We start from the raw sequence: 20,907 nt of genomic DNA on the forward strand, positions 1-20,907 counted from the left end.
CCTCTGAAACCAGAGCTCAAGTCCGAGTCCCACCTCAGGACTTGATGGCCATAGAAATATCTTCGTAATGTGGCCAAACAGGTTGATTGTCAATCTGTAAACCCTTTCAACACATGTCACTGGGAACATGAGAGATTCCTGGATAGTTATATGATGCAAAGAATCCTTTACTTTGATTACCTGTGTCTGGCTTCAGACTACAATTTGAATGGAAAAATGCATATTGGTGCAGCAACTTGGGACTCCCCAAGTGAATTGTAACACACCGCTACCAAATTTTGGTGTTCGTTTTAATCTAAATTGTTCTGTATTCTTTGCCAAATGCATTTACTTCATAATCCTGCAAAATCCAAGCCAGTCTTCCCACATGATGGCAGCTATAATTTAAAATGGGACAACACATCTCCCAATAAGAAGTCAACATATATAATTTTAATATAGATAATATTAAACATATAATACATTTTAATATAAAAACCGATACCTATTGGACCCCCTTCTTCCTCCTCTCATCAGGACTGTAATATTTCCAGTTTTCCTGCTTGCACCCCAAATATTATGTTTTTTTTCTTTACAGATGTTGAACAGTTTGCTGCGTACTCTGGATAAAAGCAAATTACTGCAAATGCTGGGATCTGAAATCAGGAGAGAAAATGCTGGAGAATCTCAGCAGGTCTAGCAGCATCTGTAAAGAGAAAAAAGAGCTGATGTTGAGTCCAGATGACCCTTTGTCAGAGCTCGTCTGGAGCATCTGGACTCAACGTCAGCCCTTTTCTCTCCTTATGGATGCTGCCAGAGCTGCTGAGATTCTCCAGCATTTGCTCTTTTGGTTGCTGTGTACTTTCGTGGTTTTTGTTGTCAGCACAGCTTTGGGGTGCCTTTTCTTTTTGTTTACCAGGTGACTTTAGGCCTGCCCTGAATTCATGGGGGTGCTGGAGTTATATAGACCGTGCTATATTGCTGCAGTTTGATCGTTGATGTTCTACCTATAGTGTAATTCTGATCACACTGTTTAATGCTTCCAATGTCTGATTGACTCCACCTCACACAGACTCTGCTTGAGAAATGGCGGGTACGCAGTTAGTGATTTTTACCACCCATTAGAGTGGGTGGGCTGTCTGCTGCTGATATGCCCTTTACTGTCAGGGATTTCTGTTGGGAACGTGAAAGCAAAACATTGTAATTATCTGTGAGGAACAAGCTCCAGCAGAGAATGAATTTACATTCACTTCTGGCCATTCAGATATAATGCATCCCCTTTTAGACCAAGTTCAGTGTGATTGTTGTTCTGTATGACTAGTTGATATGATGTTTGACATTTGAATTTTTTCTATTACAGAAGCAGCATTTAAAATGCTGAACCCTAGATCTGTCCCCAGGCTCTTCCGGCTCAGCAGCAACAATTCCATTCTTGAATTCCTGCTTGAGGTACGGCTCCAAGTGTGTTCAGTCTTCTTGCGAGCCCTCCGTGAAAGTGGGGAGGATTGAGTGTATAGTTGTGGAATATACTTAATTCAGCAACATAACACAGAAAAAGGGAGCAGGAATAGACCTTCTACCCCTGGCTGAACTTGATCAGTCATTCAATAAGATTGTGGCCTTGACTACACTTCCCTGCTTGCTCCCCAAAACCATTGACTCACTTGTAGATCAAAAATCTCCAGAACTGTGGAACCATGAGTTCCACATTGTGGGAAGTGTTCTTCCGAGTTCTCAGCCTGGTGTCTCTACACAATATAATGGACAGTAACAGTGATGGATAAGCCATGCAGGCGCACGTGGATTATTGTAATGTTCAGTTCAAGCAGTGTTTTTTAAAAAGTTCATTTTACAGGATATAAGTGTCGCTGGATAGGCCAGCATTTATTGCCCATCCTAATTGCCCTTGAGAAGGTGGTAGTGAGCTGCCTTCTTGAATCGCTGCAGCCCATGAAGTGTAGGTATACTCACAATGCTGTTGGGGAGGGAGTTCCAGATACAGTGAAGGAATGGTGATATATTTCCAAATCAGGATGGTGAGTGACTTGGAGAGGAAACCTCCAACTGATGGTGTTCCCATCTGTCTGCTGATCTCATTATTTGAGACAGGTTGAGGGTTTGGAACGTGCTGTCTATGAAATCATGGTGAGTTCCTGCAGTGCATTCCTGTAAATGTACACATGGTTGCCATTGTTCACCAATGGTGAATGAAGTGTCAATCACTGCTTGTCCTTGATGCTGTTGAGCTTTTTGAATGTTGTTGGAGCTGCACTCATCCAGGCAAGTGAAGAGTATTGCATTACACCCCTGACTGTGCATTGTAAATTGTGGACCGTCTTTGGGGAGTTAGGAGCTGAGTTATTCACCACAGGATTCCCAGCTTCTGACCTGTTTTTGTAATCACAGCATTTATATGGCTAGTCTAATTCAAGTTCTGGTCAGTGATAACCCCAGGATGTTCATGATGGGACATTCAGCAGTGGTATCCCATTGAATGTCAAGGGGCGTTGATTCGATTCTTTCTTAGAACAAAGAAAATTACATCACAGGAACAGGCCCTTCAGCCCTGCAAGCTGGACCAACGATGCTACCCGACTGAACTAAAACCCTTCCGGGGACTATATCCCTCCATTCCCATCCTATTCATGTATTTGTCAAGATGCCCCTTAAATGTCACTATTGTATCTGCTTTCACTACCTCCCATGGCAGTGAGTTCCAAGCACTCACCAGCCTCTGTGTAAAAAGCTTGCCTCGTACATCTCCTTTAAACCTTGCACCTTAAATCTTTGCCCCCTAGTAATTGACTCTTCCACCCTGGGGAAAAATCTTCCGACTTATGCCCCTCATAATCTTGTAGACTTCTATCAGGTTGCCCTTCAACCTCCGTCATTCCAGTGAGAACAAACCAAGTTTCTCCAACCTCTCCTCATAGCTAATGTCAATGACCAGGCAACATCCTGATAAGTCTTTTCTGTACCCTCTCCAAAGCTTCCACATCCTTCTGAGTTTAAAAATTGGCAAGTCCTCAATTCTGGTCACACTACCAGTGTCCCGGCTGATGAAGGCAAGCATGCTGTATGCCTTCTTGACTACTTTCTCCACCTGCGTTGCCACTTTGTGACCTGTGTATCTGTACATCCAGATCCCTCTGCCTATTAATATCCTTAAGGGTTCTGCCATTTACTGTATATTTCCAATCTGTATTAGGTCTTCCAAAATGCATTACCTCACATTTGTCCGGATTAAACTCCATCTGGCATCTCTCCATCCAAATCTCCAACCGATCTATATCTTGCTGTGTCCTTAGATGGTCCTCATCGCTATCTGCAAACTTACTAATCAAACCAATTAAATTTTCCTGCAAATCATTTATATATATATATTACAAACAGCAAAGGTCCCAGCACTGATCCCTAAGGAACGTCACTTGTCACAGGCCCTCCATTCTGAAACACACCCTTCCACTGCTACCCTCTGTCTTCTATGACTGAACCAGTTCTATATCCACCTGCCAGCTCACCTCTGATCCCATGCGACTTCACCTTCTGCACCAATCTGCCATGAGGGACCTTGTCAAAGGCCTTACTGATGTCCATGTAACAACATCCACTGCCTTACTCTCACCGATCATGTTCGTCACTTCCTTGAAAAACTCGATCAAGTTAGTGAGGCACAGCCTCCCCTTCACAAAACCATTTTGCCTCTTGCTAATACATCCATTTATTTCCAAATGGGAGTAAGTCTTGTCTCGAAGAATCCTCTCCATTAATTACCCTATCATTGACATAAGACTCACCGACCTATAATTACCTGGATTATTCTTGCTACCCCTCTTAAACAAAGGAACAACATTGGCTATTTTCCAATCCTCTGGGACCTTCCCTCCCAGTGAGGATATAAAAATTTCTTTCAAGGCACCAGCAAGTTCCTCCCTTGCCTCTCTCAGTATTTTGGGGTATATCCCATTAGGCCCTGGGGACTTGTTTACCTTATTGTTTCTCAAGAACTCCAATACCACCTCCTTTTTGATCTCAACATGACTCAAACTATCTGTACACCCTTTCCCAGACCCATCATCCACCTAGTCCTTTTCGTTAGTGAAAACTGACACCCAGCACTCGTTTAATACCTTGCCCATTTCCTCTGGTTCCATGCATAGATTCCCTCCCTTGTCCTCGAGTGGGCCAACCTTCTACTGGCTATCTTCATGCTCTTTTTATGTATAAAAAGGCATGGGATTTTCCTTAATCCTGCTGGCCAATGACTTTTTGTGACCCCTTTTAGCCCTCCTTACTCCTTGCTTAAGTTTCTTTCTGCTTTCCTTGTATTCCACACTTGTTTCTTGTGTTCCCAGCCTCTTAGCCTTGACAAATGCTTCCTTTTTCTCTTTGACTAGGCTCACAATACCTCTCGCTATCCAAGGCTCCCAAAACTTGCAATACTTATCCTTCACATTACAGGAATGTGCTGGTCCTGAATCCCTATCGACTTACACTTGAAAGCCTCCCACGTGCCAGATGTTGATTTGTCCTCAAACATCTGACCCCAATCTACACTCTTCAGTCCCTGCTTAATATTGTTGTAATAAGGCTTCCCCCCAATTTAGCATCTTAACTTGAAGACTACACTTGTCTTTATCCATCGGTACCTTAAAGCTTACTGAATTGTGGTCACTGTTCCCGAACTGCTCCCCTACTGAAACATTGACCACCTGGCTGGGCTCATTCCCCAATACCAGGTCCAGTACGACCCCTTCGCTAGTTGGACTATCTACATACTGTTTCAAGAAGCCCTCCTGGAGCTTCTTAAAAACTCTGCCTCATCCATGCCCCGAGCACTAAGTGAGTCCCAGTCAATATAGGGGAAGTTTAAAATCTCCCACCACAAAAGCTGTTACTTTTACACATTGCCAGAATCTGCCTACATATCTGTTCCTTTATCTCCTGCTGGCTGTAGGGGGCCCTATAGTAAACCCTCAATATTGTGACTCCACCTTTCCAGTTCCTGAGCTCAACTCATATTATCTCGCTGTTTGGGTCCTCTGAGATGTGCTCCCGCAGTACAGCTGTGATATTCTCCTTAACCAATACTGCAACTCCCCCACCCCTTTTACATCCCCCTCTATCCCGCTTGAAATATCAGTATTCTGTTGGAGATGTTCATTGCCTGACATTTGTATGGTACAAATATTACTTGCCACTTATCAGCCCAAATACAACTCTGGTTCTTTGTAAATTTTGACTTGAAATTTATGTAAGTATTTGAATAATAGTTATTCTTTGCTGTGTGAAATGATTAACTCCTCTTGTCTCTGTTTAGGGGTCTCCAGAGATCAAGGAACATTATATAGATTCAAAGAAGGAAGTAGACCGTAATTTGAAGTCTGCTTGTGAAAAGTTCATTCAGCACCAAACCAAACTTTTTGTGGGGCACCTGGAAGAGTTTATGACCAAAGTAAGGAAGTTGCAGCTTTTTCTTGTGACTTGGTATTTGTAACGCTGGGCAATGTGTGCTGGTACTGCTGACTGGGATCTTCATTCTTTCACCTATGGGATTAAGCCGAATGTTCAGTATTGGGCTGACCAGTTAGAAAATAAGATTGAAATTTAGCAGTCTGCCAAGGCCTTGGTCACTGATAAAAATAATTTTGTGTTGTACCAAACCTATATAAGTATTTTTTCCTATATTGGATTACTGTTAATTACATAAGTGTAGCTGCACTGATATTTAATTCTCATGTCATATTAGACTTTACAGACCCACTTGTTGCCTATTTGAATGGAATTGGTAACTAGATTAGTTTCTTTGTTCTGTTTTTAGCTGTTGGCTGGAGCTTGTTCCATGTTGGAGCATTGTTCCTTCCAGTTCAAAATAACATCAGTTTGTGCATTAGAATTTGGGGCATGTTGTGTAATGGCCATTGTACATTTTTAGGATGTGAGAGAACCTGACCTTTCTTGTCCGTCCTTAGTTGCCCAACAATAACAGTTCAATACATCTGAGTGCTCAGGTGTTTGAGGCAACCACTGTGTGGAACTGTGGTCCCATAGCATAGGCCAATCCAGGTAACGACAACAGGGCCCCTTCCTTAAAAATCAGCTGGGCTTTTCCAACAAATCTGAGAACTTAATGGCCTTTTTTTTTTACCAACAGCAACTTCTTATTTCCAGAAGTTTTTTTTTAGAAGGCGTTTGACAAGGTTCCTCACAAGAGGTTATTACAGAAGGTCAGGGGGCATGGAGTTGGGGGTAGGGTATTAGCGTGGACAGAGGATTGGCTGTCAAATAGGAGGCAGAGAGTGGGGGTCAGTGGGTGCTATTCGGATTGGCGGTTGGTGACTAGTGGAGTGCCCCAGGGGTCGGTGCTGGGGCCTCAGCTATTCACCATTTATATAGATGATCTGGAGGAGGGAACCGAGTGTATGGTGTCGAAATTTGCTGATGACACCAAGATTAGTGGTACGGCAAATTGTGCGGAGCGTGTGGAGAGTCTGCAGAAGGATCTAGATAGGCTGGGCGAATGGGCCAGGAACTGGCAAATGGAATTTAATGTTGGCAAATGTGAGGTTGTCCACTTTGGTAGGAATAATGGTAGGAAGGACTATTACTTACGTGGCGAAAAACTGCAGCATGCAACGGTGCAGAGGGACCTCGGGGTCCTTGTGCATGAGTCGCAAAAACCCAGCCTGCAGGTGCAGCAGGTGGTCAGGAAGGCGAATGGGATGCTGGCCTTCATGGCGAGGGGGATTGAATATAAAAGTAGGGAGGTCTTGCTGCAGCTGTATAGGGCATTGGTGAGGCCGCAGCTGGAGTACTGTGTGCAGTTTTGGTCGCCGCACTTAAGCAAGGATATTTTGGCCTTGGAGGGAGTGCAGAGGTGGTTTACTAGGCTGATTCCGGAGTTGAGGGGGTTGAACTATGAGGAGAGGCTGAATAAACTAGGCTTGTACTCGTTAGAGTTTAGAAGAATGAGGGGAGATCTCATTGAGACGTATAAGATGATGAATGGGATGGATAGGATAGAGGTGGAGAGACTCTTCCCACTCAGAAAGGACAGTAGGACTAGAGGGCACAGCCTCAAGATAAAGGGGGGGGCGGTTTAGAACGGAGTTGAGGAGGAACTTCTTCAGTCAAAGGGTGGTGAATATCTGGAATTCTCTGCCCGTTGAAGTGGTGGAGGCTGCCTCACTCAATGTTTTTAAGATGCGGGTTGATAGGTTTTTGATAGGCAAGGGGATTAAAGGTTATGGGGAGAGGGCGGGAATGTGGAACTGAGCCACGACAGAGCAGCCATGATCTTCTTGAATGGCAGGGCAGGCTCGAGGGGCTAGATGGCCTACTCCTGCTCCTATTTCTTATGTTCTTATGTTCTTATTTCTTATGTTCTTATTTCTTATGTTCTTATTTCTTATGTTCTTATTTCTTATGTTCTTATTTCTTATGTTCTTATTTCTTATGTTCTTATTTCTTATGTTCTTATAACTGAATTCAAACTCTCAAACTACCGTGGTGGGATTTGAACTCAGATTCTATAAATTCTTAGTCTGCACCTCTGGGTTAGTAGTCCAATAAAGTGACCACTACATCACCAAACTCAATTATTGTAAGCAGCTTAACTTGTTTACAGATGTAATTCAGCACCAGTTACATTCTTGAGAAATATTTTAGAAGAAAATGAGGATAGTAATTTATTCAGATCTGTCTATAAATTTGTAGCATCCTCCTCTAATCTTCAATAATGAACTAAATTTCTGTTTTATAGGTTTCGGCATTAAAAACCATGGGTCATCAGGGAGGACCCAAATATAGTTTAGCACAGCAGCCGTGGGCACAACCAGGTGCGTATGGTTCTTTTCTGTTTGAAATGTGTTTTACTTCAGTTCTGTTTCAAATTTATTTCTGTTCAAGGTGTTTTTTAAAAATTATATTTTAACCAATATTACTGTATCCTGATGAGACAAACTTTTCCCATGGTAAGAGGTAACTTCTCTTATCAAAAGGGAACTTGATATGACTGCAAGATACGCAACTGTGAAGAGCTGGGATTCTGTCACCATTCTGAGGAAAGAAGCATTTCCCACTTTTCTTTCTTGTCAACACCCATATTTTCTGATGACTATAGTCAGTTAGTTCAATCTCATTGCACCATCAACTATGATAGAGGAACTTACATTGTGCAGTGCCTTATTAAGTCCTTAGTTAATCCCAAAATGTTTCCCAATGGTTTACTCCAGAAGTTCAGCCACTGTCTATGTTAATTTTCACTCAGCATTGCCCCTCTATCAGCAAATATAAGAGATGATTGATCAGTCTGTTTTCAGTTGAGAGAAGCGAATCAGGCAGGACACTGGGGGAATTCTGTTTGGAACGGGATCTGACAGTACAGCTCCCTTGCTACTGTACTGCTGTCATCATCATAGGTTATGTGTTCAAGTTCTGGAAGTGGGGCTTGAAGAGGCTTCTGCTCCCTGAGCTAAGGTTGACCAGTGCTGCCTGAATGGGGCCAGATTGGGATTTGTGTAGTGTTCGTGGACATGGTGCATTTCTGTAAAAGATAAAAGTGCAAAAGCCAGTCTGAAGGAGTTTGCCAATTGGCTGCCTCACCACGTATGAGTGCAAGATTTTGTGTTCACAGTGGAAATATTAAAACAATGAATTTTTTCTCTAAATTGTCAGCAAAAATCAATGATGTTGTGGCTTCCACATACAAAACAGTCAAAGTTCAACTGCCCATAACCTTGAGAAGTCTAACCTTGTACTTGTCCAACAAGGACACAGAATTCATCTTGTTCAAACCTGTACGGGTAAGTCATTATCTTTTCTATCAAGTCCTATGATGTACACTGAACCACACCACTTCAACTGCAAACAAGATCATTGGTCTATACCCACTCTCTGCTGAGTCAATTGATCTCTGGGTGAAGGGGCAGCCCAGTTAGTTGTCCTCAGTGCCTGTGGATTAGGGAGAAGCAAAACTGAGTCAAAGTGTGCAAAAGAAAAATCACTCGTTTCTGACTACCAGTGATCCAAGTGTAATGATGGAAGTGACTTAGCTTAATGACCTTCCAATGAATAACGTGATTTCTTTAAAATCCATATTATAAAAAAATCTTTAGCTGGCTATACTCCGTCTCTTCCGGTGCACCTGATGTCAGATGTTTGAAGTGATTTGAAGTTGGGATAGGGCCGTGTTACAGTTTGAAACTTTGCTTTGCCCAAATTCTGATGAGAGTGGGGAGGGGTACATTTACCCTTCTTGCAGTTATGTTATGTTATTCTGTGTTAGACTTGGTCTGATAACACTTAAGTGCCTTGGGGCAGTTCACTGTTAAAGACATGATATAGATACAAGTTGTTAAAGGTAGATTCAGTCAGGCAAGTTGTCAGTCAAAGTGCTCCCTCCAGATTCCTCAGTCTCTTCTTGAACTGAGCCCACTACCATGTGAATGAAATGAAACAGCTCAAATTTAAGGTGTTAGAAGCAATCTATTGACAATGTCAAAAAGGTTTGTGGGCACAAACTCCTCTTTGTTCACTGATCACCATTATAACCTGTCTGGTTCTAGGCTGCTGCTGCCTTACAATTGGGAAAGTTGAATTATAATTTTACAGAAAAATTACAAAAAATAATTCTCAATCAAAAGATTTGATTTTACTGCATGCTATCAAACAATTGACGGGAGCTTTGCTTTAATATGGGGCCCAGGTATTTGCGCAGTTGCTTTTTTTTTCAATGCAGTGAGTCCCAATTAACCTTGATACTGGCACATACCCAGCTGATACTCAATGATTTCCTGCGATCGCTCTTCTATTCTTGAAGAGTATATTTTTCTCCTTTTAGAGTAACATCCAACAGACATTCCAGAAACTGCATGGAGTATTACAGGAAGATTTCAGTGGCGAAGACCTGCAGATTATAGCTTGCCCCTCCATGGACCAGGTAAGAACTAACTAGGTACAATGTGAAGGATAATCAGGTTTGTGCACTATTTCCCAGGATGAGGTTGATGACTTTCCCTGGAGTTCTAAACAGGATTATGGTGTATTTTCATTTTCCATGCTCTGGGCACAGAGACTAAATACATAATTTAATTCTATCATTAGTAAACTTATTCATTTGGAGGACAGTGCCAGTTATTGTCAAATCAAGTCTCCCTGGGTTGTTGCTGTAAGTATTTGTTATGGAGCTGTTTTATTTCTGTGGTTCAGTCGTGGGAATTGTGCTAGCTAATGTCCAGTTGCATTGCTCACGGCTAATCTCTGCTTTGTAACGATGGCAAAGTTAATACTTTGTAATGCACAATGTACTCTCTGGCAACTAATAATTACTGGTAGCTTTAAAGCAGTGCTGACACATATTTACATTCCTTTAAAGTATTTATCTTGATGCTTCTCTGAAAGATACTAAATTGCTAGTAAAGTGGTTGGGTTTTGTACCCAGCCGTCATTTAACCCTCCACAAACTAATCCGTACCCCTTGTGATGTTATAAACACCTATAACATGTGGAATTTGGACTCGAGTGGATCCTTCTGGGAGACGTTTTAATGCAGATCATATACAGAAGGTATTTCCCAAAGAAACCAAATAGCTTTGTATAATTCTCCCCATTTCCTTAATCGCTACATGAGAGCTGTGTTGGCTTGAGATAAACCTTTTCACACTATGTATATTTAATTTGTTTCTAAGATTTCTTTTGAAATACAATTACATTGAAGGTATAGCACAGAAAAAGGATTTGTGCTTCATGTGATACATTTTTATAAGTAATTAACATGAAAGTGGCTTGTATTGAGGTGTCCACCCCCCCCCCCCCCCCAAACTAAACTAAATGGATTTGGGGGCGGGGGGGGGGGGGGGGGGGGGGGGGGCGGGGCGGTGGGGAAATCTGGCATTTGATTTGAAGATTATTCTTCCAGTGAATTGTAACACCCAGTCAAAGCTTTTGACTCTTAAAACCATACTTTCCTTGAGTGTATAAGCAATCTGTATCTTAATTCAAAAGCTCCTGACTGCCTTGTTAAATGGGATGTGACCTCTCCAGAATCTTGTTGACTTTTTTCTGGTTCGGAGAGTTGCAAGAGTGATCTGAATTGTAGGCAGCCAAATCTGGAGAGGTCACTTGGGGCAGGAAATACAGTTCTCTTAAAATCAAGGTGATAAATAATTGGACTGCTTTCCTCCTTAATTCAGTGCAGCTTGAACCAGGAATGGGGCAGAAACTTGCAGATCCCTTTCAAAAAGGCCCTAACTTTATCTCATCTGTTTTCTTCCAGATAAACCTGTTATTGTCTGCTTCCAATTAGAATCACTGTCACACAGTGGAGAAAAAACCTGGACACGTCTGACATTTAAAACCGGACACAAACTTGGCTAGAAAAAAGGACTGAGCGATTTGAAAGGCATTTGGAGTGAAATTCTTGGCTAAAGGGAGTTTCAGTGAATGCTGACTCTAACATGTAGCCACTGCAGAACACTATTTGATGAAGAATTTGACATGACACCCTTTACCTGTTCATCACCTCAAAGCTATAGTCCGGTCTTAAACTGTTAGCTGTTCACAATTTCAGGTAAAAGATGAGCTGACCTTTTGTCAGTTATTTAATGTCTGATCTGCCTACCAAAGACATTGCTTCATTACTGAAGAAGCTGGGATTACCTGAAGTAGTTGATCATTTCACATCAGCCAGAGAGATTTTTTTGATTGTGTATATGTATTTAATATTTGGTATGAGAATGTACATTAAACTGAGGAAATGTGATTGAAATTGGTACAGAAATGGTAATAATTGCAAAGTTACGTAAATGAATGTTGATGTGACATTAAAGGGAGCATTGAAGTGTCTTGTACTAGAGCACAGTTTAGAGTGATTCCCCTTTTATCCTTTGTGTAAGCCACACTGTCAGCTATATTATTAACCCCCATTTTTGTACTCATCAAGCTGAGCGATGTTAATATTAGAAAAGGGAGCTCTTCCCATTTCAGGTACCCAGTGTCTGTATCGAGGTATTGCAAAGTTGGGTGTAGTGTCAAGCTCTCCGCACTCTAATACCACAATACCAAGTCTTAGTTCCAAACCACCTCAATGACAGAGGTGGTTCTCTACAATGTGACCCTAACCACTGCCCATGCTTCTGAGTGTAAATTGCCAGTTAATGTAGGCTTAACAGTCAGATCGAGACTGCACAAAGAGCCAGAATAATGAGGAAGCTCATCAATCTGGGCTGGACTTAAGTCAAGTCTGGAGACAAGTCCCAGAGATGAAAGACCAATGTCTCAACATACTGCAAGTTCCCTATCAGCAGTTTTCTCCATAGTACTGCAGATTGTATTGAGTTGAGATGGAGACAGTGAGATTTCTCAGGGTCTATATTCCAATAAGGGAACTGCAATGTGCTTGGGTATCTGCATTATCTATCCATCTGATTACTGAAGCATATTGTGCTGGATGCTGGAGTCTCACCCTGAACTCCAGCATGATCTGAGTGCAGTGAGCACTAGGTCAGGATGCTGGAGTCTCCCCACTGAACTCCAGCATGATCTGAGTGCAGTGAGAACCAGGTCGGGATGCTATAAACCTCCCCCTGATGAAGATTGGCTCATAGATGACTCACTGTGGGAGTTTACCTTAGTAATGAATCGTACATAAATCACACTTCTGTGTATAACCATTTGTATTATAAACATACAACTGAAGCAACCCTCAGTTCTCAAATCTCAAACTTCATAAAATTGTACTTTGAAGATCCCTGGATAAATATTTTGACGTTATCTAATTTAGTATTAACCGACACAAAGACTGTTAAGTGAACATGGGCAAATTGGAATAAGGTCCATTTTTTTTGAATCACTTGCATGTCCCTTATTACTGTTGTAAATGGTATTGTAAATTGGCTGAGGATTTTATTACATTGTGACAAAGTTTGATTTAACAAACAATAACCAAGATTAATCCCATAAACTGATCCTGAAATAAAAGCAACAAATTAGTTTGTTTAGTCACTGACAGCAGTGGTAGTTTCATTTATCCATTTTTATTAATGTGGTTTAAATCTTGAGCTCCTATGTTAGTTGAGCCAGTAATTAGTACAAATGTACAAAGAGCCATGAATTAATTTTTCACGCATCTATCTCCCGAATGTCATCAGAGATACTCCATAAGACATAGGAGCAGAATCGAGTCTGCTCTGTCAGTTGTGGCTGATATTTTCTTATCCCCATTCTCCTGCCTTTTCCCCATAACCCTAGATCTCCTTATTAATCAAGAGGCTATCTATCTCTGTCTTAAAGACAAACAATGACCTGACCTCCACAGCCTTCTGCGGCAAAAATTCCACAGATTCACTACTCTCTGGCTGAAGAAATTCCTCCTCATCTCTGTTTTAAAGGATCGTCCCTTTAGCCTGAAGGTGTGCCCTTCTAGTTCTAGTTTTTCCCTACTAGTGGAAACATCCTTTCCATGTCCTCTCTATCCAGGAAATGGAATATCAATTGGAAGTTATAAAATTGTGCGTGCTTGCGATGAGGTGGGATCACAGTCTGGAATCAGCTTTGATGAAATTCAAGTACTTTGGAATTGCAGTGAATGTTTTCAGTTTGCTTCAGTGGGTAATGCTACATGATCTGTAGAGACCAGGGGTAGGCCTCTGCTCTGAGCTAGCTAATCAAAGGTAGGGTAGTCAGTGAGTAAGATGCTGAGTGTGGTTGGGGTTGATTACTGGAGGACCAGAGTCCTATGTTGACATGAGTTACTCCTGTAGTGAGGAGTTTAAAAACATCCTTAAGCTGCTTGAGATACAGCAGTGATCTATTCCAGATAGCGTGCAGTTGGGAGCAGGATTCTATAAGGTTAAAGTCTATGCATGTTTTGCTTTCGTGGTGGCGGCTAGAAGATTTAAGTTCTGTTAACACATATTCTAACAAATGGATTTGTGTTAAAGCTTGCATTGAAACATATTGTGTAACATTAATGTATATGTTGTGAAATAACACTTTTCTCTACAAAATAACGGGAAATGCACGATGTACATAGTTGGTCTCCTCATATGGAATGAAATGACCTTTTACTACAGTGTATATAATTGGGTGGAGCAGTGCAGTTATTATCAAAGGTATATTTGCATTTTATACTTTAGAACTTTTAAAATTTTGTCTCTTAGTTGATGCTTTCAGTAGTCTGTTCCAGAGATGGTTAGAGATAGCTAACACAAGGACCCCACTTACTGATTCTGATTACATTATTTTTGTTTGCTGATACGTTTTGAAGGGTTTACATATGTAAATTGTATGTACATAATGAGATTAATAATATAAACTTGCTTGCCCCTCTCTTTCTTGATGCAATCTGATAGTTTTAATAAAATGTTTTCAATTAAGTGTGTGCTGTTTTTTGAACTCATCTTGCCTTGAAATGCTTGCAGAATGGTCTTAACTGAGACAAATGCAGCATAATGCTACAATCAGTAACAGCTTATATTTATATAGGACCTTAAAAGAAAACATCCCAAATGATTCATTGGAGCCCTGGAAAACAGTCTGGCACCAAGTCACATAAGGAGATAACTTGGTCAGAGAGATTTCATGGAGTGTCTTAAAGGTGGAATGTGAGGTAGCAAGATGTAGAGGGGAATTCCAGAGTTGAGGGCCTAATTCACCAATTGATACAGATACAGAAATTAGGGATGCTTTGAGCAGTACTACAATCTGAGCGTTGTGGAGGTTGCTGGGGGAGGGGGGCATGGAAAGGTTTGAAAACAAGGATGAGAATTTCAAAATAAAGATGTTGCTTGAAGAGGAGCCAATGTGAGTTAGTGAGCGGAGCTATGATGGGTCAATGGGACTTAGTGCAAGATATGGACAGCAGAATTTTGAATGATTTCAAGTTTGAGGGAGGAATATGGAAAACAAACCAGGCATTTAATAGTTAGGTCTAGCAATAATGAAGGCTTGAATGAGTGTTTCAGCAGCACATGAACTTGTGGAGGTGGCAAAAAGATAGGCCCGAGATGGTGTGAATATACAATCAAAAACTTGCCTCAGGATTAAGACTGCAACAGACTGGTTTAATCTCGACTGTTGCCAGGGTGAAGGATGGAGACAGTAGCAATGGAAAGGAGTTTAGAGCAGGGACCAAAAACAATGGCTGTTCAGTATTTAGTTGGAAGTGATTTCTTTGTATCCAATATTAGATGTGGATTAGTAATTTGATAATTTAAAAGCTTTGGAATCCTTGAGAGAGAGAGATGATGGGGGCGAATAACAGCCTGTATGAGAACTCATCCTGTGCTTTTGAATAATGCAAACAAGGGACATCAGATACATTAGAAGTAGGAAAAGGGGCCAAGAATAGACCCTTTGGGAACATGAGAGGAAGAGAAGTCATTACAAATGTTACCCTGGTTATACTTGGGTAGATAAGAATGGACCCAGGCAATAGTAGTCCCATCTAGCTGGGCTATATTGGAGAAAGACAGTGTGGTTGATCGTGTCAAAGCTGCTACTTAAAAGAAATCCAGCCAGGAATTTGGAAGAGTCATGTGGGACCAGAGGAAGTAGTGCCTTTTTTTGGAATTTATATGCTGATTCTGTCAGAATGGTGAAATTCTGCCATTGATTGGGTTCTTGGGAAATCACAAATGCTGAACTTGCACAGAACACGATTTCCACTTGAGAAAAGATGTAGGAAAGGTGAGAGTTTAACAGTTTAACATAAGAGTCTAAATAGTGGCTGAATGAAATGTTGGGATTGCAAACCATGATTTGGTGTTCCTACATATTAATGAGTGAACTAATTCATGATAGAGGGGGTTGTGAATGATAGGAGTAGGTTTGACTTTCCAGCTTTATTAGGGAATTGAAGATCCACAATGGACATATCCTGTCTAGACAATCAACTCGTTCTGAAATAGTCTGCAAAGTAAACCCATAGACTAGGCTTTTTGCCTGTATTTACCACTACGCGGACTGGGAGGAAGATCGTAGATGGCCAAAGTTAGCACAAAAAAATTCCATTTGTGTCACAGTTGTTGCACCTTGCAACATATAGTACATTTTCCCAAATGATTATATTAAGCAGCAGTGATCATAGCTGCCTACGTTTCTGTATATTGATGTAAAAGGCAGCATAGCGTTGATGCTGGAAATCAAAAATATAAGCAAGAACAACTCAGGGAAGGCAGCATCTGTGAGAAGAAGAATAGTTAATGTTTCAAATCAATTGGTCTTTCATCAAATCTGAACCTTTGAGATTTACAGATTTGTATCAAATATAGAGGTAAGTAAAGGACAAAGAAGGGAAGGGCTGTGATGGGGTGAAATGTGAGTGATTAAAAGACAAAAGGGATAAGTAAAGAAACAAAAATGAATCTCGAGTAATTGTAAATGGCAACAGCAGAAATAGTATCAGCACTCTGTCACAAAATGGGAGCAATAGTTATGGTCTGAAATTCAAGTCCAGAAGGCTTGTCAAGTGCTGCTGTGAATATTGCTCAAGCTTGCAGTGAGCTTTGTTGGAACGGGTTAAGAGGCAGAAGAAGAAACGAAAATTAAAATGGCATGTCACTACAGGCTCATGTCATAAATGACCATCTCCAACAAGAGGGAATCTAATATCCTTTGATATTTGTAGCGTTATCACTGCTGAATCCCCCACTATCAACATCCTAGGGGCTACCGTTGACCAGAAACTGGACTATCCATACAAATGGCTGCAAGACCAGGCCAGAGGCTTGAATCCTGCAATGAGTACCCACCTACTAACTCCCCCAAAACCTGTCTCCCATCTAGAAAATAGAATACTCTTCACTTGTCTGGATGAGTGCAGCTCCAACAATACTCAAGAAGCTTCACACCAGCCAGACAAAGCAGCTCACTTGATTGGCATTCCATCCACAAACATTCACTTCTTCCACCAGTGACACACAGTGGCAGCCGTGTGCACTATCTACAGGCTGAACTGCAGAAACTCACCAAAGCTCCTTAGGCAACATCTTCCAAACACACGACCACTACATCGTGAAAGACAAGGGCAGCAGACACATGGGAATACCACCATCTGGATATTCTCCTCCAGGTCACACACCATCCTTATTTGGAAATATATCGCCATTCCTTCACTGTCACTGGGTCAAAATCCTGGAACACCCTCCCTAACAGCACTGTGGGTGTACCGATACCACATGGACTGCAGTAGTTCAAGACGGCAGCTCACAATCACCTTCTCAGTGGCAATTAGCGATGGGTAATAATGCTCGCCTAGCCAGTGATGCTCACATGCTGTTAATGAACTATAAAAATCTGGTTATCTGGATGTAGAAGAAATGACATTGTGAACAGTGAATACTGTAGAGTAAATTGAAACAAGTAGGGGTAAATCTCAGTTTCATGTGGAAGCAGTCTTTAGGGCCATGGACAGCATTTAGATGACAATGCATATATTCTTGTCTGACAAGAGTTATTTACATCCTTCCCTCGCACTATAGGATGATCGATTTGACATCCTGTACACACATGGGAAGGGTTGGGATGTTGAGGGTGATAACGAAAAGAGGGCTGTGGAGCTAACAATCCCAGTGACATGTGAGAAGGAAGGAGGGGATGTGTTTAGTGGCATTGCACTGGAGGGGATGGGGATGATAGAGGACAATACTGAATGTGGTCACCAAGGGGCAGAAGGTGAAGTGGTTATGGGAGAGAGGGGAAGGGATAAAATCAGAACTGGGGTAGACACAGTTGAGGATCCTGTCAACAAAGGCCAACCACAGTGGAGGGGAATCCTTGATTGAGGAAAACAGAAGACATCAAAAACATTGAAATGGAAGGTGACAGAAGGGATGGAGACACTGGGAATGTAGAATAAACTCTATTCTTGACTATGTTCAAAATATTATGGTGGATTAAATCTGTTCAGTCCCTTCAGTGAGGAATCTGTTTCTGTTACCTTTGTTGATCATTATTGACCAAAATCAAATTAGATTGAACGCAGATGGTGGGTAAATACACTTAGTTTTCTTCACATCTTCCATGAAGTCACACTCAGAGCAGAGTTGTGCTTTGCCACATCACATAAAAGCTAACATCCTCACTATCCATTTGGTGAGTTATTACTTGTATTCATAATCAGTACATTGCTTGCGTCAGGAGCCAGGGGCAGTTGAAGGTTCTGTTTGGTGGCGTATATTTCACTAGATGCGGATGTAAGGACTTCTTACTGATGTTAGAGGTGGCACAGCTTCCTATAGGCAGCACATTTGAGGTAAATGCAAGGTGATGCATTTTGATAGATTGAACCAGGACAGGACTTACTCAATTAATGGTAGGGCGTTGTGGAGAGTTACAGAACAAAGAGATCTAGGGGTACAGGTTCATAGCTCCTTGAAAGTGGAGTCATAGGTGGGCAGAGTGGTGAATAAGGCATTCAACATGCTTGGTTTCATTGGTCAAATATTGAACACAGGAGTTAGGATATCTTGTTGAAGTTATACAAGACATTGGTAAGGCCACACTTCGAATACTGTGTACAATTCTGGTCACCTTCTCATAGAAAGGATATTATTAAACTAGAAAGAGTGCAGAAGAGATTTACTAGGATGCTAAAGGGATTTGATGGTTTGAGTTTAAGGAGAGGCTGGATAAACTGGGACTTTTTCCTCAAGTGTAGGAGGCTGAGAGGTGATCTTATAGAGGTCTATAAAATAATGAGGGGCATAGACAAGGTAGATAGTCAATACTTTTTCCCAAAGGTAGGGGAGTCTAAAACTAGAGGGCATACATTTTAAAGGTGAGAGGGGAGAGATACAAAGGTGTCCAGAGGGACATTTTTTCACACAGGATGGTGAGTGTCTGAAACAAGCTGCCAGAGGTGGTAGTAGAGGCAGGTACAATTTATCTTTTAAAAAGGATTTAGACAGTTACATGGGTACAATGGGTATACAGGGGTATGGGCCAAATGCAGGCAATTGGGACTAGCTTAGGGGTTTAAAACAAAGGGGGGCATGGACAAGTTGGGCCAAAGGGCCTGTGATCCGGAGACACGGGTTCAAATTTAAATTTAACTGAGTCTGGAATAAAAAGTGAGCCTCAGTAATAGTGACCACAAAACTGTCAGATTGTACTAAAATCCATCTGGTTCACTAATGTCCTTCAGGGAAGCAAATCTGCCATCCAAACCTGGTCTGGCCTACATGTGACTCCAGAACCACAACAATGTGATTCACTATAAACAGCCTTCTGAAATAGCCTGGCAAGCCACTTGGTTATATCAAAACGTCTACGAAAAGGAATAAAACTAAATGGATCACCTGCTGCCATCAACTTATGGACAGCAATGATTAAGGTACACAGTACTCAGTCAACCCAACAATGTCCTTCTCACTGATACTTGCAGATTTGTGCCAAAATTGGGAGAGTTTGTCCCACAACTAATCAGTCATATTCTTAGTGTCATATCTTTCTGCTGATAAAGCAGACTTCTCCGTCACTGTCGCTGTGCATGTCCTGTCCCAAGAGCAGGAAAAACCCACTAGACTTGGTAGCACAGTGGTACACAGTTAGGAAGGAGCAAGCACGTTACAGAATATACTCTGGTTGTCCATCAGCAAGAGAGTGGCTTGGTAGTATCATCATTCACTGAGTTGGCCAAGTCCTCAAGGACACAGCTGCCAGACTAGACAGCTGGTGAGAGAATCATCAAGAGGGCAAAATCTATTTGACCTGGTCCTCACCAACATACCTTGTGTAGACGCAGCTCTCCATGAGAGTACTGATAGGCAGAACCACCACACAGTCCTTGTCTTCACACTGACTTTACCCTCCAATGTGCTGTGCCGCAATACCATCGTGCTAAACGGGATAGATTCAGGACAGATCTAGCAACTACAAACTGGGCTTTTCTGAGGTGCTGTGGGCCATCAGAAACAGGAGAACTGTATATCACCATAAAGGAATCTCATTGGCCAGAATATCTCTCATTCATCTTCAAGCTTGGGGACGTTTCCTGGTCAGTGAACAGAAAAGCACCGACAGGAGAAGCACCTAAAAATGAGACATTAACTTGGTGAACTCCACTTACCTGGATGAGTGCAGCTCAGACAACATTCAAGAAACAGCCCACTTGACTGACATCCCCTCCACCACCTTAAACATTCATTCCCTCTACCACGAAACGCACAATGGTTGCGGTGTGCATCATGTTCAAGATGCACTGCAGAAACTTGCTAAGACTTCTTTGACAGCACTTTTTAGACCCATGACCTGTGGTTCCTAGAAGAATGAACACCATGATCTGCAAGTTCCCCTCACCATCCTGACTTACAATTATATCAATTACTTCTTCATTGTGACCCTGGAACTCCTTCCCCGAATGGATCTATTAATATAATCCAAATATACCCTGCTGGCTTTTGCTATGTTTCTGCTTTGCTCATGGTTTAGTGCTCTGTGTACAATAATACCTAAATTCTTTTCTCAATCACTTTCAGTTCACTTGTTCTAAGTTATGAATATATTGTGTGCTGGTTTTTGTCCACTTGCATGGCACTGCACTGATCCAGGTTAATAACATTTCCACATTGAAACCACTGTTTTCAGAAGACTGTACATCCACATCCCAAACTGACCATAACAAATGTGAAAATCTTGTTCAATTCTGACAGTGTCTCCCCCATTCCCTCTTAGGTTCAGAAATCTACTTCAGGGACTCGCAATCAGGGAGCAGTGAAAAATGCAGCAATCTTACCAGTTACACTGGGGTATAAAGAGACAATGACATGAATCTCACTGATCACATTCAAGCAGAGGAGAACAGAGCATAAATCAATCTATCCAAGAGTTCATTTGTTATGATTCTCTCCTACAAAGTATGCACAGAGACTACCGGACATATTGAGAAAACACTGACCAATTTACACAGTTTCTGCTGAAGCGTTGTGT

General features: G+C 41.6%; 1 protein-coding gene across 1 annotated transcript in view; it reads left to right on the forward strand.

Annotated features, from left to right (window-relative positions):
• The window catches only part of cog3 (component of oligomeric golgi complex 3), a 73,306-nt gene extending 58,952 nt beyond the window's left edge, over nucleotides 1-14,354 (forward strand). The window contains exons 18-23 of the mRNA XM_080204188.1: nucleotides 1,340-1,428; nucleotides 5,300-5,434; nucleotides 7,742-7,817; nucleotides 8,656-8,783; nucleotides 9,821-9,919; nucleotides 11,255-14,354. Coding sequence (XP_080060314.1) covers nucleotides 1,340-1,428; nucleotides 5,300-5,434; nucleotides 7,742-7,817; nucleotides 8,656-8,783; nucleotides 9,821-9,919; nucleotides 11,255-11,284 — 557 coding nt within the window. The 3' untranslated portion in view covers nucleotides 11,285-14,354. The remainder of the gene's footprint in view (nucleotides 1-1,339; nucleotides 1,429-5,299; nucleotides 5,435-7,741; nucleotides 7,818-8,655; nucleotides 8,784-9,820; nucleotides 9,920-11,254) is intronic.
• Nucleotides 14,355-20,907: the final 6,553 nt, after the last annotated feature.

Source organism: Carcharhinus amblyrhynchos, chromosome 15 (genome assembly GCF_965287045.1).
Source record: "Carcharhinus amblyrhynchos chromosome 15, sCarAmb.v2.hapA, whole genome shotgun sequence".
Taxonomy (NCBI): Eukaryota; Metazoa; Chordata; class Chondrichthyes; order Carcharhiniformes; family Carcharhinidae; genus Carcharhinus; species Carcharhinus amblyrhynchos.